The sequence below is a fragment of the Grammomys surdaster genome, unplaced genomic scaffold, assembly GCF_004785775.1.
Source record: "Grammomys surdaster isolate TR1022 unplaced genomic scaffold, NIH_TR_1.0 126036, whole genome shotgun sequence".
Classification (NCBI taxonomy): domain Eukaryota; kingdom Metazoa; phylum Chordata; class Mammalia; order Rodentia; family Muridae; genus Grammomys; species Grammomys surdaster.
In genome coordinates, this window is record NW_021620849.1 from 3,439,045 (window position 1) to 3,462,016 (window position 22,972).

Here is a 22,972-nt window from a genome sequence, read left to right on the forward strand (position 1 = left end):
CTTTTTGTCTGAGAGAATAGAGATTCCTGGCTGAGGGAAGAGGGGAAAGATACTATTCTCTGGGAGGAGGAAGAGGGATAAGCAACCATGGTGGCGCTTCAGTGCTTCATGAGGGAGATGGGAGTGTTCTGGAGTAGGTAGCAGTATACACAATGCTGGCTAGAAGACTTGAAAATACTGTATGTTAGCAGGACAGTGGCGGTGGATACCTTTAATCCCAGCACTTTGGAAGAAGAGGCAGGTGGATCTCTGAGTTCCAAGACAGCCAGGGCTACACAGAAAACCCCTGTCTAGAAAAAAGAAAAATACTGTACATTATAATCTAAGCACTTGGGAGACTTAGGCTGGAAGAGTGAGTCAAGGCCTAGGATACATAGACCTCAAACAAAATCACCCCCAGAACCTCCAAAACTGAATGTCTAAGAGGTACTGGTTTACTCTGATTTTATTTGATATGGTTTTGGGATATGGCATATCTATGTACCTGGCTGTTAGCCCTTAACAAGGTGTGATCTTGGGCTAGTAGTAATAGTCAAAATAGTAGTTCATCCCCACTCTGCAGACCACTGCAAGAACCGTGGGTTTGATAGGCATGGTAGGTGCGTGGACCTCAGTGTGGTGGCAGAAGGTGTACCACGGGGGCAGATGGGGAAAGCTGGGAACAGGAGTCCGTCGTTTCTAGGGCACAGGCAGCCAAGAGGAAAATGTGCTGGTGTGAGGAGGCAGAGGCAGATGGGGTTAGCAGCCTGGAGATTCAGAAGCAAGGTGCAAGAGGATGAGAGGTGGCTAAGGTTTCATGCTCCAGGGTAGAGGAAGGGAAGATTTCCCTAGGGTTAAAGTGTTCCACTTTTCTTCAGTGTTAGCAGGTTAGCATTCCTTCCAGGCTCTGCCCAACAGTCACCTGGCAATAGCCAGGTAGACCTGACTTGCTATAAAAAAGAATATTTGGCCTCTTCCACTCTCTGACTCTTTTCTCTCTCTGACCCTTTCCTCTCTCTCTGACCCCTCTCTCCCTCTCTTTCCTTCCCCCTTCCCTGTCTCCAAGTGTTCCTGGCTGGCCCCTTCTCTCTCTCTCTTTTCTCCTCCTCCTTCTCTTCCTCTCCCTCTTCTTCCTCCCCCTCCTCCTCTTCCTCCTCCTTTTCTTCTTCCTTCTTCTCTCCCCTCCTTCTCCATCCCCTTTCTCCCTCTCTTTCTCTGTCTCTACTTCCTTCTCAACCTCCCTTCCCGTCTCCCCAAATAAGCTCTGTCCTATACTAGAATAGAGTTATATTCTGTTCTATGACTGGTACCTCAGGGGGAAGGGATGCCTCAGCATAGGCCTGCTAAGGCACCCTCTCCCGCCACACCATACCGCACTCTACAAAACATGTCTTTGGCCTTACAAAGCGTATCGGTCAGGAAGAAGGAAGACAGTATTCTGATGTGTGTGTGTGTGATATGCTAAATGGGGCACATTTATAGTAAGAATATCTTACTGCTTATCAGAAATTCCAATTTGATTGTGCTCTGTATTTCTCTTTGCTAGATGTAGTGATGACGGCCTCTGACTTGGGCAGGAACTAAACTGAGGCTGTTTCTCAGGGTAGAGGGAGCCTGGAGTCCTGGCTCCCTCCATGAGCTGAGGCTCTCTATGGGAAGGAGTGTTTCATAGGAATGTGGGCAGGACAGATGGTTGGAATGATGAAGGGAAACACACGAGAGACCATTGACTCAGTAACTTAGGGCAAGATGGGGAGGAGCGAGTTTGGTAGATAACAGAGATGGACTTCCCCACAAAGAGAGCCTTCAAGAGGGAAGAAGGAGAACCCTGTGCTCAGGGGTGGCTGGGCTGTGGTTTTATTTCAGTGCTAAGGTTAGGCTGTGGGAAGAGTACATCAGCGGGCTTTGGGATGGGACAAATCTCAAAGACCTCACACCACACTCTGCATCTTTTGCCTACCTTGATTTCAGTTCCTGGTGACATCAGCTCCCCAGTGCCTCCAGGAACACTTGCTAGGGCTAGTCTATGTCCCCCGAACAGCCACAGGCTGCACAACAGCCTTCCAGAGAAAAGGCCTTCGGAGGCCCCCAGGGAGCTCATTTAGGAAGTGATCAATCAGGCTAGCTGCCAAGTGTGTGCTGAACCTGACTTCTCTGCCCTTAAGGGTGGGAATCCCACAGCCAGGTGGCTGTATCCTCCTGGCAGGCCTAGGGGCGGATGTGCCAGCTCACTCCTCCCTTGGGTGGGGACGCTGCAGGCAGCACGGGCACCTCAGAAGCTAAGTCTGGTTCTACTTCTGCCAGAACCCTGTCTGGCTTCTATTTTATGTCTATATTTTTGGTAAGCTTTTTAAAAAATTAAATATTTGTGTGAAAAATACATTTAACATGTAGATAGAGATGTATTTTATTTATTTGTCTGCACTTACACGTATGCATGTGTGTGAGTATGTATGTGTGTAATGGGTTTGTCACCAAGTGTGTGTGGAGGTGAGGGGACAACTTACAGGAGTTGATTGTTTCCTTCCTCTGTGTGGGCCCCAGGGAGGGAACGTCAGATCTCTGAACTGGAGTTACGGATGGTTCTGAGTCACCACATGGTTCTGAAACCCAAGTCCAGGTCTTCTGCAAGAGCAGCAGGTTTGCTAGGTGTGGTGTTGTGCACCTTTGATCTCAGTACCTGGGAGACAGAGGCAGGTGGATGGATCTCTGTGAGTTGGAGGCTAGCCAGGACTACAAGAGAGACCCTGTCTCAAAAAACAAGGCAGTATTTTAAATCATTGAGCTGTCTCTCCATCTCTTTACTTCCATTTTCAGCAACTACTACTGTTATTATTTGTGTGGTGTGTGTGTGTGTGTGTGTGTGTGTGTGTGTGTTCATATCACAGTGTGTGTGTAGGAGAGAGGACAACTCCAGGAGTTGGTTTTCTCCTCTCTGTGGGAACAAGGGATTGAACTCAGGTCATCAAACTTGTACACCAGGCTCTTTTATCTGCTCAGCCATCTTGCTACCCTAATGTAGTTTTCTATACTGCATATGTGTGTGTATGTCTGTGTGTGTGTAATTATTTCATGAGCATGTCTTCATGGTTTAAAAAGATTCCACATGATTATATCTTTAATGCCATAGCAAGAACATTTTAAGCACTTCCTCCACCTGCACAGGTGTGAGAGACCTGAGCATGTCTCTTTAAAAATTAAAAAAAAAATGTATATTTATATGTATGAGTGTTTTGCCTGAGGATCCCCTGGAACTTGAATTACAGTGACTGTGAGCCATCATGTAGGTGCTGGGAGCCAAACCTGGGTCCTCTGCAAGAACAGCCAGTGTTCTTCACTGCAGAACCATCTCTCTGGACTTCCTGATAAACCTTGTCTGTCCCGAGAAATGGTCATCCCAAGGGGTGGGAACTCCTGCCTCATGTTGGGGCTATGCCTTCTGGGGTGTTCAGGAATGGGTTTCTGAGGGGTGGTGGAGCTGGGGAGATTGGCTGCTGAATCAAGGGGTGGTCCACACTGACACTGGTGACAAATGCAAAGATGATACAGTGGAAGATAGCTGCCAGAAGAGAGAGCTGCCATCTCAGGTTTCAATGGGAGAGACATCTGAGAAGAAGCCAGGCTTGTTTAACACCGTGGATTTGTAACTAGTGATACAGTGTTAGAGGGAAATATTGAATGGAATTATTTAAAATGGAAAGCAATACCCTAACATCTTCAGATACAAAGAAACCAGATGCAAGGAAGGAGGGCACCATTTTAGGAAGAGCAAACAGAATGAAGCTGAGGTGATGAGGTAAGGTGGGCTGGACGAGGGCTGCAGAGCCATGCCTGGCCCTACCACCATGCTCACAAAGTGGCAAAGCACCTGGAGCTTCTCCATGCTTTCTTCCCTCCTATGTCTTGTATTCTGTCTCCCTACAGCATTAAGGTTTGGATGAGGCAAAGGAGGAGAGAACTGGGACTTACTGAGTTCTAGGCTCCCTTAGTGCTGGGTTAGGTAGTTCAGAACAAGCGCATGCTTCAGCAAAGCCAGGAAATCAGAGCAAAATATGAGAAGTGTCTTCTTGAAAGCAACGGAGAGCTAACAAAGTGGGAAGTTAGTGGGCCAGGTCTGGGAGGAGACTGAAACCAAGAGTAGTGAGCGCAGAGGCTTGAGAGACGGCTCAGTGGGTAAAGAGCTTTGCCGTGTAGGTGTGAGGATCTGAGTTTGGCTCCGCAGTGCTTACATAATGCTGGGCAGGCATACTGCCTGCCTGTACTCACAGTACTGAGGAGGTGAAGCCGGGACTCCCAGGGCCTCGGTGACTCTAACTCGATGCAATCCTCTTGTCTCAGCTTCCCAAATGCTGGGTGGAAATGTGTGGGTGCTTACCATGTCTGTTTTTTTTCCCAAATTATTATTTCTTAAAATTATTTCATATATAATATTTAGCACTAATCTAAGATAAGTAGTAAAACTAAAATACTTTCTGAGTTCAAGAAGGTAAAAAGGCAAGGTCAGAAATCTCAACAAGAACGAGTTACGATAAACAGTAGCATAGGGCTGAGATGTGACTCAGTTGGTAGAGCCCCTGTCTTGCCCAGTACACAGGAAGGCTTGGATGAGATTCTCAGTACCACATAAACTGAGTGTGGTGGCTAATGCCTATAATCCTAGCACTCTGCAGGTAGGAGCAGGAGGATCAGAAGTTCAAGGCCATCCTTGACTTCGTAAGAGAGTCCTAGGCTGGCTTGAGAGGCATAAGACACTATCTCCAAAAGGAAAAGAGAATCCAAATGCTCCTAGAAGGCCTTGAAAAATGGGCCAACAGGAAACTACAAACTCAGAGGCTGGAGTGGAAGTTACAGTGTGAATTCACAGGCACCTGCCGCAACTCTTCTCTGCTGTGAGATCAGGGGTCTGAGGGGAAAGACAAGGTTCTCTGAGGAAACACTGAGTTAGAAGTCAGGCAGCGCTGGGATCCTTTCTCTTGAGTCCTGTCTCATTCCCCAGCCTGATGTTGGGAACATAGGCTGGAATGAGACCGTATCTCCCTGTGCTAGCTCTCTTTAGGTTCTGGGGTGTGCCCTGGCGTTCATACTGACCTCTGTCCTAGAACTGAGACCTCTGGGTCATGCTGCTGGGAGACAGTTCATGGCTGAGGGCCTGTGTCAAGTGTGCAACCTCTGACCTGCTGGCATCTGCCCCTTTGGCTGTCTTACTGGTTAGATCTGGCTGCCAGCTGAGGACATGACTCTCTAGATCAGACTTGAGGCTAGGTCTCCCTTGTGACCGTGGTGGCAGAAGCCAGATGTCTAGAACCTTGAGAGAGGAGGATGTTCTCTATATTCACAGGAGTGTGGCATGAAGCTCTGATGAGGGTTTTTGTTAGCTTTCTTTTGAGTCTCTTCTTTGTCCAAGGCAAGGCTCTCAGGTGAAATTATATAGCAGAGCTGGTAATAAAATTCCAGAGACCTAGGGACTTAGAATGTCCTGAGGAGATCATGAGGAGGGAGTGGCTTGGAGGAAGACCGCTGAGACTCATGAATAACATGACTTAACAAACGCTACACATTTCAAAACTTGTTTGAGAGTGGATGTAGCTGGGACCACCATCCAAGTATCAGGCTAGCCACTTGGGTGGTACATGCAGAGGACAGATCCAAATACTACAGGGAAGGCCTTGAAAATGGGCAGACACGAAAACTACAACAGCAGAGGCTTGAGTGGAACCTGCAGCTTGAACATAAAAAGATAGCTAGTTAGAAATATTAGCATTTGGAGGCTAGCGAGATGGCTCAGCATTTAAGAGTTCTTGCTGCGCTTCCAGAGAACCCAAATTTGGTTTCCAGCACCCAGCTCACAACTGCCTTTAACTCCCTCTCTAGGGGATCTAGGGTCATGTCTGTCACATATCACATCTCCAACTTCTGGAAACTGTCCCTCCTCCTAGCCGTTGTGCCTTGTGTGTTCGTATCAGGTGATTCTAATACCTAGGTCCTTTTTGTTTGTTTGTCTGTGTTTTGTTTGTTTGTTTGAGACAAGGTGTCAGTATGTAGCTTTGAATGTCCTAGAACTTATTATGTAGATCAGGCTGGCCTACAACACAAAAATCAGGGCCTGGAGAGAGATAGATGGCTCAGCAGTTAAGAACACTGACTGCTTTTCCAGAGGACCTGGGTTCAATTCTCAGCACCCATGTGGCAGCTTACAACTATCTGTAATCCCAGGATCTGACACTGTCACAGATATACATAATGCACATTAAAAAACAAACAAACAGCTGGGCGGTGGTGGTGCACGCCTTTAATCGTAGCACTTGGGAGGCAGAGGCAGGTGGATTTCTGAGTTCGAGAGTTCGAGGCTAGTCTGGTCTACAGAGTGAGTTCCAGGACAGCCAGGGCTACACAGAGAATCCCTGTCTCGGAAAAACAAAAACAAAAACCCAAAAAACAAACAAACAAAAAACTCAGAAATCTGCCTGCCTCTGTCTGCCTCCTGAATGCTGAGATCAAAGGCCTGCACCACCACACCTAGATATCTAACATGTACATATAGATATTATATGTGAGCAAATATAAAATACATCTTGGCTAGGCATGGTGAATTTGAGGCTAGCCTGGTCTACATGTGAGTTCAAGGCCATTTTGGACTACGTGGTACTATGACTTAAGAAGGAAAAGACAAGTAGAGGGCAGGGTTACTCTGTCACTATTCTCTTCAGTATTGCCGTTGTTTAGGAGAAAAGAGGAGAACACTTAACTCTCAGCCGGGGATTAAAGTCATTGGATGAGATTTACAGACATATATACACAGGAGAGCTTAATTCCAGTCATTATTTTCAGTTAAAAAAGTTAAATTTGTTACTTTAATGGCCATTGACAAATGCCGGTAGAAGCTGCCATTGCAACTTTATCAGCTTTCTAGAAACACGCTTCCGTCAGACCGTCTCAGTTACACTGGGCCAGATGTTTCTGATGTTAATGTGCTCAGAACAAGGCTGGAATTTCTGTCTGTGCGGCAAGCAGAAGCAAAAGGTAGATGCGGTTGCCTTGTAACTAAAGCACAAGATAAAATCACCTTGTTATCTTAAATGATAAAGAAAAAGAAAGTTTAAAGCTCACCCTGATCTACAAGGACACCCAGATTTGCAAGAAGCTAGGAGACTACCCAGAACTTCTCTTTTTCTTTCTTTTAATTGGAGAAAGAGGAATGTTTGCTGGGGAAAAATACTAGTTCCAACAGTTCCAACACTTCCCCCTAAAAACGGCTGAAGGAAGAGGAGGAGGCGGGCTAGAATATACTCCAAAGATAGAGAAATCTTTCTTGTTTGATGACAAAGATGAATGACCAGTGTACCTGAGTGAGAAGGGATAAAGTGTGGCATTGTCACAGTAGAAGGTGGGAAACAAACAGAAAGGCCATATAGCAGTCCAAAGTGGACTTATGGCAGATACTGGGGGCAGGGAGGGGCGGCTGGCACTGCTGAAGATGAAGAGATCATGAGAAATAAAAGAGAAAGAGAAGGGAAGAGAAGAGATGAGGAGAGAGAGAGAGAGAGAGAGAGAGAGAGAGAGAGAGAGAGAGAGAGAGAGAAGAAAAGATTGCAGCAGAGAGGCCCAGAGAGAATGAGTGGATCTTTATTCTCTGAGACTTTAAGCCGGAAGAGGTGAGACGGGATGAAAGTGAAAACTGCTGATGTTGTTTGTAATGGAGAAGCTTATAGGCTACCACCTGGGCTTGCTCTACACAATTAAAAAATAGATTTATTATATATATGTGAATGTTTTGCTCACATGTTTGTATTGTACCATGTGTGTGCCTGATGACCACAGAGTCAGAAGAGGGCATCAGAGCCCCTGTGAGAGTTACGGTACAGAGAGTTGTGGACTGCCATGTAGTTGTTGTGAACCAAACCAGTTCCTCTGCAAGAGCAGCGAGTGCTCTTAAGCTGCTGAGCCACCCCCCTCCTCCCCCAGCCCCAGCTTGATAATTGTCTAAAGAAATATGTTGCTGAGACTAGGGAAGTAGCTCAGTTGCTAAGTTGCTTGCTGCACAAATATGAGTACCTTAGTTCAAGTTCCAATGCCCACTTACAACAGCTGGACATAGTGTCATATGTTTGTAATCCCAACACTGGGGGAACAGAGACGGGGATCCTTGGGGTTCACTGGTCTGTCAGTCTAGCTGAATTGGTGAGGCCCAGGTCCAAGTAAGAGACCCTGTCTCAAAAATCAAGATGAAAGTTCCTGAGGGACCATACACTAACTTGACTTATGGCCTTTTCCTATGTGTGCACCTACACACGCACACCATACACAGAAATCTATTTGAGTACACATTCTATTGCTTGGAAGACTTGGCCCTTGTAGACATGTAGAGAAGCATTCATTCATTGACCATGTATGTGTTGGCCTCTAACTCTAACCTAGGCCTGTGCTGGACCCTCGTTATAGAGAAGCCATAGATTAGTAAATGGATCCGCATATAGGATGAATAATTACCACAGAGTGTGAGGGTGTGAGGATGTCTGTTTGCTGTGTGCATAGGATACTAAGTCACTAATGCTTTAGAGGGTTGGCAGAAGGTGTAAGGTCCTCAGAGGAGAGAGGAACCATGAATTAGATATTCAGGGATGAGAGCGGTTTTCCAGGTAGGCAAGGATCAGGGTCAGTGTGTCTGGCAGAGAAAAAACGTGCAGAGTAGTTACAGTCAGAACAGTAAGTTAGCGTTAGGTGGAGGGACCAGAGAGATGAACCCGGAGATACGGGGGCTCTTGCTCAAGTCAGACCTCATTTATCACAAGACTTTATCTTATTCCTACTTTTGCAGCTCTGGCTGTCCTGGAACTCACTCTGTAGGCTGGCTTCAAACGAACAGCAATCCACCTTCTTCTGCCTCCTAAATGCTGGAATTAAAGGCCACCATGCCCAGCCAAAGAGTTAATTTTTAAAATTTTCATCTTATATTAAATTTTTGTTGAATATGTGTCATGTGCACATAATATAAAATGAAAAGGTACATAAGAGGGCTGGAGAGACGGCTCAGTGGAGAGAAGGCTCAATGGAGACTGCCTCAGGAGTGATCTTACAGGGGACCAAGTTCAGATCCCAGCACACACGTTGGGCATCCCACCTGTAACTCTTACGCCCTCTTCTGGAAGTCTTGGGCACTCCACTGACATGCACATAACTATATACAATTATGTCTCGGTTGTCAAAGAGAAGTTAAAGAACATTTAAGTTAAAAACTCTTGCCGGGCAGTGGTGGTGCACGCCTTTAATCCCAGCACTTGGGAGGCAGAGACAGGCGGATTTCTGAGTTCGAGGCCAGCCTGGTCTACAGAGTGAGTTCCAGGACAGCCAGGGCTACACAGAGAAACCCTGTCTCGAAAAACAAAACAAAACAAAACAAACAACAACAACAACAAAAAAACCCACCACCACCAACAACAAAAAGACGTCTTCATTCAGACTACCAATATTCACTAAATATGAATATTTCCCCCATATTCATACCATCTATTCAAAATTCTGCATTTAGCAAAGAAACTTTAAATTTTACTATATTTTGGTTATATATAATTTTAAAATTTGTATTCTATTCTTGAGGTGGGGTCTCACTCTGTAGCCTTAATTGTCATGGACCTCTGTCTACAGACCAGGCTAGACTTGGTTGTGGAGACCCACCTGTCTCTGTCTCTAGACTGCTAGGAGTAAAGCCATTTGCTACCACACGTGGTTTAACTTTTGTTTGTTTGTTTGCTTGGTTGTTGGTTTTTTTGAGACAAGATTTCTCTGTGTTACAAGCCCTGGCTGTTCTGGACTCACTTTGTAGACCAGGTTGGCCTTGAACTCACAGAGATCTGCCTGCCTCTGCATACAGGATTAAAGGCATATACCCTAGGCCTGATGTTTTGTTTGCTTTAAATGATTTTAACAATTATTTTTAGTTGTGTGTATTTGTAGGTGTGTGTACATGAGTGTAGCTGCCCCAGGAGGCCAGAGGCATTGATTTCCCTGGAGCTGTAGTTATGGGTGTTTTGAGTCACTCAGTGTAGGTGCTGGGAGCTGAACTCAGGTTCTCTGCAAGAGCAACAAGTGCTCTCAACCACTGAGTCATGTCTGCAGTCTTCAGGGTTTTTCTTTTTAAAACAGAGCAACATAGACTTATTATTAATGAGCAGTGAGACAGAACTCCCAAAGCAGAAGGATCTCCAAGGGAAGAATTCCAGTTGTTTGACTTTTGTTTCTTTATGACGAGCGATGGCAGTGTTCGCCCTCTCCCTACTCAGCCTTCTGAGCCTTTGCTCAGTTTCTCTGCTGTCTCATAGTAGAGAGTTTTATTTCTAAATGATGAGCTTTGTGGAGTTAGATCTCTCTCCCAGGCACACATGCACATGCTATTTGTCTTCAGACCTGGTCTCCCTGTGTGGCTCTAGCTGGCTTGGAACTCACTAAGCAGAGATCTGCTTGCCTCTACTTCTGAGTGGGAGATCAGAGGCTTGTGCCACAACACCTGGCTGTTTGTTTTTGAAACGTGGTCTCAAGCATCCCAGGTTGCCTTAAACTAGGTTTGTAACTGAGGAGAACTTGAGTTTTTGATCCTTCACCTCTAACTCCTGAGGGCTAGAATTAGAGACATCACCACACCTGGTTTATATGGTGCTGGGCATGGAACCCAGGGCCTTCACTGTGCTCCTCCGTGAGCACCCTACCCCTTGAGCTAGGTCGCCAGCCTGGGTCATGGCCTGCTCTTATGAGCTTATTAGAGAGTTTACTCTACCTGCCGTCTTCCTGCCTTGTTTGTGCACAACAGCTATGCCACAGTGCTGCTCGGGCGTGTCCCACTGGCGTTCTAATCGTCCCCTCTGAAAAGTCCACTCGGCTTTAGTCTTGGTTCCAGGATTCTATGTTCACAGAGGTTAAATACATTTAGTGCTTCCCACAGTTTGTCTGTTTGTTTGATTCTTTCTTCCTTCCTTCCTTCCTTCCTTCCTTCCTTCCTTCCTCCCTCTCTTTCTTTCTCTTTCTCTCCCTTTCTTTCTTTCTTTCTTTCTTTCTTTCTTTCTTTCTTTCTTTCTTTTCTCAAGACAGGGTTTCTCTGTGTTAGTCTTGGCTGTTCCAGAACTCACTCTGTAGACTAGCCTGGTCTCAAACTCAAAGATCCACCTGCCTTTGCCTCCTGAGTACTGGGATTAAAGGTGTGAGCTATCACACCTGGCTTCACATTTTATTTTACTTAATTATTATCCTTCCCCATAGTGTGTGTGTATGTCTGTGTGTGTGTATGTCTCTTTCTATGTGTATATATCTGTGTGTGTATGTCTGTGTATGTGTGTGTATATGTCTGTCTGTGTGTGTCTGTGTCTATGTCTCTGTGTGTATGTGTGTATGTCTGTGTGTCTATGTGTATCTCTGTGTGTGTGTCTGTGTGTATCTGTGTATGTGTGTGTCTGTGTGTCTCTGTGTGCTTGTGTCTGTGTGTCTGTGTATATCTGTGTGTGTGTCTCTGTGTGTATCTGTGTGTGTGTGTCTGTGTATATCTGTGTGTGTCTGTGTGTGTATATGTCTGTGTGTGTCTGTGTGTGTATATGTCTGTGTGTATGTCTGTGTGTGTGTGTAGGTCTGAGGACAGCTTTGGGGAGTTGGTGCTGGCCTTCTCTCTGTTGAACCAGGGTCATTCTTGCTTTCTGCCCTGCTTGCAGCAGTGCTGTTACTCTGGGAGCCATCAGTCCCAGCACTGCTGTCCTTTAAGAGTGGCTAGCTGACGCTGTAGTGAGAAGTGAGAGGGCAGCCTAGAGTGTGGGAAGCCAGAACAGTGCTCCACAGCAGCGGGTGTAGAGAGACACCCAAGTGTGTCACTAAGAGTCCTCCGACTCTCAGTTTGAATGACATCCTGTTATTTCTACATGACTGGCATTTCTGTCAGATGCTGTCTTTGAGGCCATTATCAATGCACATTTGACATTCTCTCAATTTACTGTTAATCAGGTGTTATGTAAGAGGACTGACCAGCCTGGTAGTTTATGCCTGTAATCCCAGCACTCAGGAGGTTGAGGCAGGAGGATCAATAAATAGGTCAAGGCCTGCCTCAGCTAAGAGTGAGTCTGAGGCTAACCTGTGCTGCCTATGACTCTGTTTGAACCCCCTACTCTCTACCTTCCAAAAGAAAGAAAGAAAGGGGGGGGGAAGAGAAATAAGGGAGGGAGGGACAGAAGGAAGGAAGACAGGTTGGGGAGAGGTTAAGAGGTGAGGGGAGGAAAAACAAAAAACAAAAAACAAAAACAAAAAACAAAAAAAAAGCCGGGCAGTGGTGGCGCACACCTTTAATCCCAGCACTTGGGAGGCAAGAGGCAGGTGGATTTCTGAGTTTGAGGCCAGCCTGGTCTACAGAGTGAGTTCCAGGACAGCCAGAACTACACAGAGAAACCCTGTCTCAAAAAACTAAAAAAAAAAAAAGGGGGGGGGGGGAGGGGAGGCAAATAGAGGTTCTGGGAGCCCTGGGGCAAAGACAATATCCTTCAAGTGATGGAAGGGTCACTTTGCAGGGTCAGTCACAAACAGAATCTTTCAAGACAGGCAGATTTCCCCAGGGAGAGGTCAGGAGGCCAGATGGACCTGGGTTCTGGATAGTCCTTAATCTAGTTTTTGGGATCAAGACTGAGGCTTTGGGTTCTTTTGGGTTCTCAGCATGCCTGAGAAACCCAGTGGCAAGATTCCTTGCAGAGCAGTTCTGGATAAGGTCAGAGAAAGCTGCACAGAGCCCAACACATGTGTAGTTAAGGCTGTGCTTTTGCCATGTGTTCTCAGGTTCCAGAGGCCCCAGCAACCATGGCTCCTGCCATGTCTGCCACCAGCAGCAGATCCGACACCATCTCTGTTGATCACAGAACCTCTGGAAATCAAGGCGTCACGGAGCCCATGGATACAGACACTCGGGAAGATGGGAGGACACTTGCTGATGGGAGAACCAGAGGCAGGAAGGAAATACAGACAGATGGAAAGCTGCAAGTGGATGGGGGGACTCAGAAAGATGGAGCACATGCTTTGCTGAGGACACAGACAGATGAGAAGGCACCGATGGACACTGTGACACAAGGAAGTGAAAGGCTACACTCAGACAGGAGTTCACAGAAGGATTTGGTAACACAGAGAAGGGTGGATACGCAGGTAGGACAGGCACAGGCAGGTGAGAGGTGGCAGCAAGACCCGAGAGACACAAGGATACAGGAAGAAAAGGAGACACAGTCAGTGGGCAGCATTCCCACAGCTTTCGAAACCCAATCAGAGCAGCCGTCTGTGGCCAGCCTCGGCTCACTGCCAGAAGCCCTCAAACTCTCTTCATTAGAATGCCCTAGAGAGCCCCAGGCTATAGAATGTTTTGAGAAGAGCAGAAAAGCATCTTGTGCCCCAGAAAAGTCTGGCTTGATGCTTAAGTCTGAAGAGCCAGCCTTCAGAAGCCATGAGGACACTCCATTAGGCCCCCCATCAGAGAACCATATGTACCCAACACAGTTGCCTCCTGAGGGGAACTCAGAGCATTTGAGAGGAGAAATACATGAAAGGCCAGAGCGGTTAGGTAAGGCCAAGCAAGAGGACAGCCTGTTTCAGTGCTCCAAGAAGGAGCAGCCCCAGGAAACACTGCATGTGGATCTCTCTGGTAGGCATTCAGCTGGCTTGAGTCAGGAGGCGCCCAGCATGCCTTCTCTTCCTGGGACGGGCCTAGCCAATAGTCTGCAGGAGGAGCTACCCAGCACCACAGCTTCTCAGCACATAAGCACGGATGTCTCCCGCCCCGCCAGGGACCAGGACTTGCCGAGTTCTGCTCCCACTCTGCAACTGGGGCCAGGGTCCCCCACTCAGAGTCACCCACCAGAAGCCATGGCTACCAGCAGTGAGGAAGCCTGTGCCAAGGAGCCAGATGTGGACGGGAGGTCCTCAGCTACCCGGAGCTGTGACCCTGGCCTCATAGATTCCCTGAAGAATTACTTGCTTCTGCTGCTGAAGCTATCCAGTCCCGAGACAAGTGAAGCCAGGACAGAGTCCCAGGAAGTGGCTGCCTCTGGAGGTTTAACTTCTTCCTCTACTTTGGTCCCCACCATGGAAGTGGCCGGGCTGAGTCCCAGGACATCGAGGCGCATCCTGGACCGTGTGGAGAACAATCACTTACTGCAGAGTGCACAGACCCTGTCGCTGAGCCCCTGCACCTCCCGCCGCCTTACTGGCCTCCTGGACCGTGAGGTACAGGCTGGCCAGCAGGCCCTGGCTGCTGCCCAGTGCTCCCGGGACCCATGCCCCAGCCCCCTCACCATCCCTGCCATTGTGGTGGGTGAAGAAGGATCTGCTGCTGGTGAAGGAGAGGATTCCAGGGAGAGGACCTCCCAGGAAAGTGATGAGAAGGAACTGCTAGGGGAGGTGGACAGGCAAACAGCGGAGAGCAGAACCCAGGAGCCCTGTCAAGAAGAAGCAATTCCAGGGGAGGCTTTGACGGGTCTCCCTGCAGCCACACCTGAGGAACTGGCTCTAGGGGCCCGGAGGAAGAGGTTCCTCCCTAAGGTCAGAGCAGGCTCAGATGGAGAGCCGAACAAGGCTGAAGAAAGGGAGAGCCCTACAGTTTCCCCCCGGGGATCCAGGAAGGGCCTGACACCTGGGTCACCAGGGACTCCAGGGCGGGATAGGCGTTCCCCTACCCAGGCCCGAAAGGCCAGCATGTTAGAGGTGCCTGGGACAGAAGAAGAGCCGGGAGCAGGAGACTCGCTCTCCAGACCCAAAGCCAGTGGCCTGGACTCAGAGCCTGCGGTGGATGAAGGCAAGCAGGAAGCTCTGGCCAAGCCAAGGAAAGCTAAAGACCTGCTAAAAGGTGAGTGCCGGGAAGGGAAGGTGGGGGAGGGAAAAGCTGCAGTGAACACAGTACCCCGACTGTGAGCACCACCTCCCTGCTAGGAGACAGAAGGTTCCTTTAGGAACAGCACTTCAGGAGCTATTGCAAAGCCTGATACTTGTCATGGGGGTAAGGGACTGGGAGATCGAGTGATGGTGAGCCATTGTGGGGCCTTCTTTGCTCCCAGCATTCCAGAAACTAAGGCAGGAGACTGAAAGTTCAAGGTCAGCCTGGGCTACTTAGGGAGACACTGTCTGAAAAACCAAATCAAACAAGAACAAAGCATGAAATCAAAGGCACAGCTCAGCACAGCTGGCCCCCCTGCCTTTAGGGGCATCCCAGGCCCACCGCCATCTACCTCTTTATAGACTTATTCCCTGGTTATCTCATGGTCACGATAAGACTCAAAGGCAGGTTCATAGAGATAGGAACAGCAAATGCAAAATGCTTGTCACTGTTGATATGCTTAGCCTGAGTCCCTGTGTCCTGGTTCCCTGGCTCCTGCCCTGGCTAAGATGTGTGCCCTTGGGGGAAGGGCACAGCAGAACCCTGAGAAATAGGTAGGAGGCAGCCAGGGCTATGAAATGCTGGGTTTATAATGTGCTATTTTCTCTCAGGCTGTTCCCTAAGGCTACAGGGATGCAATGGGCGTGGCCAGATAGGGCAAGGGTAGTAGGGAATTGGCTTCTCTTTTGTAACAGATCTCCTGTTCTCAGCCCCACAGGTGATCCGGAAAATTCGGGTGGAACAGTTTCCAGATTCTTCTGGTAGTCTGAAGCTTTGGTGCCAGTTTTTCAACATTGTTAGTGACTCAGTCTTGACATGGGCGAAGGATCAGCACCCAGTGGGTGAAGTGAACCGGAGGTAAGCTGTCTGGACAGCACCACCACCTGACCAGGCTCCCCAGTTACAATCTTGTTGGGGACTAATGTTTCGAACCCGTCCCTTCACAATAGTCCCAGTGAGTGAGTCTTTTATTTCATGTGGAGATCAGAAAATTGAAACTCAGAGGTCTTAAATCATGGGTCTCAAGTCACACAGCAAGTAAGTGTCATTTGTGTGATTGGGGACCAGTTTCTGACCTGGAACCTCTCACCACCTTCCCAGGGCTCCCAGAGCCTGGGTTCCCAGCAGCCTGTGAGAGTTGGGTCGAAGGCCCTGGGTGATGACCCTCACGAGAAGGGTCTCCGCTCTCTGCAGTGCAGGGGACGAGGGGCCAGCGGCCTTAGCCATCGTGCAGGCGTCTCCCATGGACTGCGGTGTGTATCGCTGTACCATCCAGAATGAGCATGGCTCAGCTTCCACTGACTTCTGCCTCAGCCCCGAGGGTGAGTGTTCTGTGGCTGGGATCTCAGCCAGCCTGGCCTTGAGATGTGGGAGGCAGCACAGTGTTGTGCAGGGATGGGGCCCTGCCTGGACAGACAGCCTGAAGACAGCAGGACTCTCTTTTTTCCACATAGTATTGTCCGGCTTCATCTCCAGAGAGGAAGGTGAAGGTATGTTGGCCCTCTGGGTAGGAGGGCAAGTTTTCATCCCAGGCCCACCCTTTGCAGGGTTTCTGTCCTTAGGTGCTTATGATCCTTCCTAAATCTGCATGCTATCCCCCTTTGTCTCCAGTTTAAGACAGGGCTTGTGAGGGATGATGGAGGATTGGTGTTTCTAGAGATTGTGGGGGAAGATGAGCTGGGGTAAGGGTGGGGGGGCACTTACCAGGAGTCAGTGCAGCCCTCTGTCCTCTTCAGAGTCCAACCACTGAGACCAAGTCACAGTGCTCTGTGGACTTTGGCGTTACAGTCACAGATAGTCTGCTATGAGTCCAACAGCTTCTCAGTCTCTTGTTCAAGCATCCTGAATGTCTAGGAAAGAAATTTGCATTTTCCACAGCTGGTGATTGTGAGATATATACCCTCAAGTTGTTTGTTTGTTTCGGAGTTAGCATTTCACTGTGTAGTGCAGAGATCCACTTGCCTCTGCCTCCTAAATGCTGAGATTAAATGTGCGTGCCTGGCTACCCGCAACCTTTGACAAGCACTTCAAGGGTTTGGCTATTTGAGGAGAGTCCTCTGTAAAGTCCCCATGTTCAGTTGTCTGATAGCATTTAATCTCCATAATACTGAACCACATCTGGGATAGGTATGGAAGTACATGCCTGTAATCCCAGCACTTTGAGCCAGAAACCTAGAGAATTATCAGATTTCAGGCCAGCTTGATCTGCATAGTGAATTCCAACCCATCCCGGACTCTAGAACAAGACTCTGTCTTAACAACAACAAAAATCAAAGAAACAAAAACCTCAACTAAACCAAGAACTTAGAAATACTTTAATATCTCCCAATGTCCGCTTTCCCCAGTTGTGTCCATGTGCTGGTTTGAGTCAGGAGCCACTAGTTAACTTGTCTGATATATCTCCTGTGTTATCTAATATGTTACAGTTCCTCCCCCTCTTTTGTTTTCTCTCTTGCCATTCATTTACTGAAGTCACTTAATACATAGAATTTCTGTGTGTGTGTGTGTGTGTGTGTGCATGCATGCTCAAGAGAGTTTACATGTGAGTAGGTACTTGTACATGTATGTGTAGTTGCTAGTGATCAACTTTGAGAATTGCTTGCTCCTCAGGAGTATGGCTCTTTATGAGACAAGCTCACTCACTCAGACCCGAATCTATTCAACTTGGCAAACCCCATGGCTCTTCCTGTCTCTGTATCTCCAGTGCTAGGATTTACAGTAGCATGCCATGACTGGTGACTAAAGTCAGGCCCTCCCCCTCCTGCTTTAGTGGCGAGCACTTAGTGGACCGAGCCATCTCCCCAGCCCCTGTGGAACTTCTCATAGCCTAGTTTTTGTTCACTCACTCTATCCTCATGGACCAAACTCTTCATCCATGTGCTTCTTCCAAACCGATAATTAGATTAGAAAGTTTCGTCAGATGCAGATACAGGGATAATACTTTTGTTTTGTTTTGTTTCTTGGCAAGAATAACCTACAGAATGGATGTAGCATTACATGTCTATAACCCTAACCCCTGGGAGGCTGAGGCAGGAGGATTATGAGTTCAAAGTTTGCGGGGGCAGTATAGTGAGCCACTGTCACCAGAACCAACAACAAAAGGAAGCTTCGGTCCACAGTAGGCTGTTTATTTCCTTCTCGTCCCGCCCTGAGGCAGCAGACTCACTTCTACCACCTTTAGTAAGTAATGCCAGTGCACACTGAGTTCAGCAGCCCTTTGTGAAGTTAGAGAATACTCTTCCCCAGTCCACTCTGTCATGTGTGGTGACGTAGTGGTGACTGCCTATTGGCCGAGCCCACCGTCTCTTTGGCAGCTATAACATGGAGGTATGCAATCCCACCATTCCGTCTGCACTCACTAAGAAGACATGAGCTCCGGTTGCCTTGACACAATCGTTCTGAGAGAAGATGAAAGTGAAGCACTTGCTTTCCCTGTACTGACTACGTTCAGAATAACTAGCTTATCTCTGGGAGGCCTCTAAGGTGACCAGTGAGGCTTGTTTCTTTTCCTGGGGCACCGGGAGGTTTTTTCTTCTCTTTTCTTTTTTTCAATCACCATTATGAACTAGTAGACTTTTAAACATATTTGATATGTTCAGTACCTTACACTAATTATTCTCTTTGTTGCTAACATTTCTTTATTCTTGGCCAAATGAAATCCCTTCAGTTGGCTCTTATGCTCTTTTGATGAACCTCTGGTAGTTTCCATTGTTGTTTTGCCTTACAGTGGCAGGGACTGAACCCAAGGCCTGCATATGCTAAGCAAGTAATGCCTACTGTGTTGGCTCTCTAAACCCCCCTTTCTTTTTTTTTCTTTTCTCTTTTCTTTTTTTTTTTTTTTAATTTTTCGAGACAGGGTTTTTCTGTGTAGTCCTGGCTGTCCTGGAACTCACTCTGTAGACCAGGCTGGCCTTGAACTCAGAAATCCGCCTGCCTCTGCCTCCCAAGTGCTGGGATTAAAGGCGTGCACCACCACTGCCTGGCTAAACCCCCCTTTTCTTACCTTTTATTTTGAGATAGAATCTCAATAAGTTGCCTACACTAACCTCAAGTTTACGCACAGTAGCCCAGGCAGGCCCTGACCCTGTGTTCCTTCATCAGCCTCCAAGTACCTAGGATGAAAGTCCTGGCTTCCCAGGCATTGATGGTCACTTCCTTGTGTCCTCGTGCCATATGGGTTGGCTCCATCCTATACACTTCCTGTTGAGCCTTGGAACCAATCATTTCTTTAGGGAGCTCTGCTTCCATATAGTGGGGACCAGTGCTTAGGAGCCAAGCTTAGCACCAGCAGTGCGCACTGGGAACTTTCTTTTCCATCAAGCGTGTTGGCTGAAATAAAGTCATTGATTTATTTCCTCAAAATGCTTCATTGTAGGAGGTAGATCTGGTAATCTGAGTTAACTGCAAATGTGATAGAAGACACAGGCCTTCTGCAGGCACGTACTGAGCATTGACAGTATGATAGCCAATGTAGGAACACTGTTAAGGGGTAGGGGCTCAATCAGATAGCTTCTGCCCCAAGCACCCTACTGTGCGACAGGGGGTCTCAGAGTTTTGCATCCCAAGAGCAATCTCAGATCAAAAAGTGAGTGCAGCAGATGAACAGCATGGGGACCAAGCCCTGTCCTTCCCTATGGACCCTGCCTATGGAGGGAGATGCGAGTTCCCGTGTTTCTCCTGTTCCCTCTCAGTTGGAGAAGAGATTGAGATGACCCCCATGGTGTTTGCTAAGGGTCTGGCTGACTCTGGCTGCTGGGGGGACAAGCTCTTTGGGCGATTGGTGAGCGAGGAGCTTCGAGGGGGTGGACATGGCCTTCAGAAGGCTTCCCAAGCCAAGGTCATCTATGGGCTGGAACCCATCTTCGAATCTGGCCGCACATGCATCATCAAGGTATCCAGCCTGCTTGTGTTCGGACCCAGCAGTGAGACTTCTCTCCTGGGCAGAAACTATGACGTCACTATCCAGGTACTGTCCCACCTCCCTCCTCACTGCACGCCCTTCCCTGCCTCTTCTCTGTACTCTGTTACCTCTTCCCCTTCCCCATCTGGCTTCTTCTGGAATCCCTGTGTGGAGACAGAAGCCACTCCATTTCAAGCTCACGAAGCTTCTAGGGTGGGCTTCAGGGACAAGCTGAGGTACAGCTGTGAATCCAGACCCTTGGCCTCGGAGAACTTTATAGAGTCTCAAACCATTTGGAATCTACTTTTCAAATTCCTGTGCATGTGTGCACACATGTGTGTGTCCATGTAGAAGACAGGAGGATACTGGGTGTCCTGATCTGTCACTGTTTTATTCCCTCAAAACATGATCTCTCACTGAACCTGCAGCCGGCCTGGCAACCTGTGAGCCCTAGCAACCTAGGCACAGGATTGCATATAGCCAAGGCTGACTTTTTGTATGGGTCCTTGGGATTTGAACTCAGGTCTTCATGCTTGTGCAACAAATGCTCTCACCCACTGAACACTTTACCTGTTTCTGTGTAGTTCTGGCTGGTCTTGAATTTTCTATGTAGACCAGGCAGATCTTAAACTCAGAGAGATCCACCTGCCTCTGCCTTCTGAATGCTGAGATTAAAGGCAGATGCTAACACACCCAATTACATTTTTTAAAATGCGTATATGACGCCAAGAAAAGGGAATCAGATCTCCTGAGCCTGGCTGAGAGGTGCCATGTGTGTCTGGGAGTCAAACCTAGGTTCTCTGGAAGACTTCAACCACTTCGATCTCTCCAGCCCCCAAATTACCATTTTTGTAGCAGAAACTGTTCCCCTGTTTCAAATCACTCACTGAAGTCTTCCTATGTGAAGTGAAGGAGGGTAATGTGGGTGGGAAGCTGCCCCAGCTCTGCAGAGGGGTCCCTAGCATTAAAGATCCAGTCAACCCAGCTCAGAAACCACTCTGAAAACCTAAATTTGACAAAAATCCCACAGCCTGTTGTAATTCAGAAGAGAGCATTAGGCACAGAGAGGCAAGCCTGAACGCTGAGCTGGGCAGCGGCCTGGATTTCACTCTCCCTGCAGTCCCTTGGCAGGAGCCTGCTCTCTCAGACAGGCAGATCAGACAACTGGGAGCGTCCTCTATGAGATGATGAAACGTGGTGTCTTCTAATCCATAGGGATGCAAGATCCAGAACATGAGTCGAGAATACTGCAAAATCTTTGCAGCTGAAGCCCGGGCGGCCCCTGGCTTCGGGGAGGTCCCCGAGTGAGTATTACCAAAGGGGGCTTGTGCGGCATGTCTTGGGCTTGTAAAGACAGCGATTTCACAACCTCCCAGGGCTCTCCTGAGTTCTTCCCAGGTACCGATGCCTCACACCCACCCCACACTCAGCTCGGCGATCCCACATTTGAAAGTAAGATATAAGATCACTATCCACTTTAGAAAGCCTCTCCCCCGAATGCCCCCCTCCCATTTTGTCCCATCAGATTTAGCCCATATTTTGCCCGCTGTGGCGCCTCAGCCACAGGTTCTAGGGTGGGTATGCTAGGCAGCTGGGTAAGATTTGGCTGTGGCAGGTGGGCAGGGTGGTCAGGGTGGACTTTTGGCATGAACTGTAAATGCTTCTGTGCATCTGGTCTCCCGCTGGCATCAAGCCTGACATCCCTTGAGTCCTTCCTGCAGGTGTCCTCTCTATTTCCACACACTTTCCTCATCCCTCACCCAAACACGGGCTGCCCCCAGCCGCACCAGGGTTTAATATTAGTCCTATTGACCACAGAGAATGGGGTCCGATCTGAAGGCAGTGGCTATTTTCTAGCCTCCCTCCATTCTTCATATTCAGAGCTAAGAACTCTTCCCAGGAAGGTCCCTTCTTTTTGGTAAAGCGAGAACAGGGTGCGATCTCTGTGGCCACTCCTCCCACTCATCACAGGGTGCCACTATCTTTAGGGTCATCCCGCTGTACTTGATTTACCGGCCTGCAAACAATATACCGTATGCAACCTTGGAGGAAGACCTGGGCAAGCCCCTGCAGACCTACTGTTCCAGGCAGTGGGGCTGTGCTGGGGCTCCAGCAGCATCCAGCAGCTCGGAGCCTGTGCAGAAATGCCAAACCTTCCAGCACTGGCTGTATCAGTGGACGAATGGCAGCTTCCTTGTCACAGACCTGGCAGGTATGAGGGTGGGGACTCGCAGGAGCATGACGTGGAAGCGTGTGGAGAAGTCAGAGCACAGCATGCTTGCTAACTCACATTTAGTCTCCTGGGTGTCTAAGACTAGACAGAGGCTATTTTGCATGCATTCCTTAGGTAGACCACGGCCCTCATGTAGCCAGTTAGCAATGTAGTTTCATTTAAAGGAGTCCAGACTCACCAAAAATTTAAAAGATTTCCTTTGTTTTACATTTGTTTTTTGTTTGTTTGTTTGTTTGGTTTGTTGGTTGGTTTTTCGAGACAGGGTTTCTCTTTATAGCCCGGGCTGTCCTGGAACTCACTCTGTAGACCAGACTGGCCTCGAACTCAGAAATCTGCCTGCCTCTGCCTCCCAAGTGCTGGGATTAAAGGCGTCCACCACCACCGCCCGGCTTGTTTTGTTTTTATTATGCGAAATTCCATAAAATAGTTTTAATTTTTAGGACATGCCTTGCTGTATAACCGCAGCTGGCCTGGAACTTACTATGTAGACTAGACTGGCCACCTACCTCTAAGCACTGGGGTTACAGGTGTCCCCGGGGCACCCTGCTCCCAGCTGCATTTAAGGAGGTGCAGTTCAGGGCGCTTACACTTTAGAATGAAGTTGTTTTCTAGAGCACGTCACGGAATTCAAAACCCACAGCCAGCCTTCCTTTGCCTGCTGCCTTGCTCTTGACTTTCTCACTCCTAAAACTCCAAAACTCTCTACTACCATAAAGCAAAAGGTTTATGGCCATACACGGTGCCGTACGCATCTAACCGTGGGATCATGCGGCCAAAGCAGAAGAATCTTGAGTTTGCTGTCAGCTTGGGCAACAAATGAGACTCCTTTGAAAACACAAATTGTTGTCCCAGCACTCTGGAAGTAGAAACAGAAAGATCAGGAGTTTGTGGTCATCTTTGGCTACATAGTGAATTTGAAGTTAGCCTGGGCTACCTGAGAATGTGTGTGTGTGTGTGTGTGTGTGTGTGTGTGTGTGTGTGTGTGTGT

General features: G+C 48.2%; 1 protein-coding gene across 2 annotated transcripts in view; it reads left to right on the forward strand.

Moving 5' to 3' along the window:
• Alpk3 (alpha kinase 3) overlaps positions 1-22,972 on the forward strand; it is a 48,468-nt gene that overhangs the window by 22,014 nt on the left and 3,482 nt on the right. For both annotated transcript variants that reach the window (XM_028754854.1, XM_028754856.1), the window contains 7 exons: positions 12,775-14,824; positions 15,562-15,709; positions 16,046-16,173; positions 16,306-16,341; positions 19,543-19,817; positions 20,967-21,055; positions 21,740-21,963. In XM_028754854.1, coding sequence (XP_028610687.1) covers positions 12,775-14,824; positions 15,562-15,709; positions 16,046-16,173; positions 16,306-16,341; positions 19,543-19,817; positions 20,967-21,055; positions 21,740-21,963 — 2,950 coding nt within the window. The remainder of the gene's footprint in view (positions 1-12,774; positions 14,825-15,561; positions 15,710-16,045; positions 16,174-16,305; positions 16,342-19,542; positions 19,818-20,966; positions 21,056-21,739; positions 21,964-22,972) is intronic.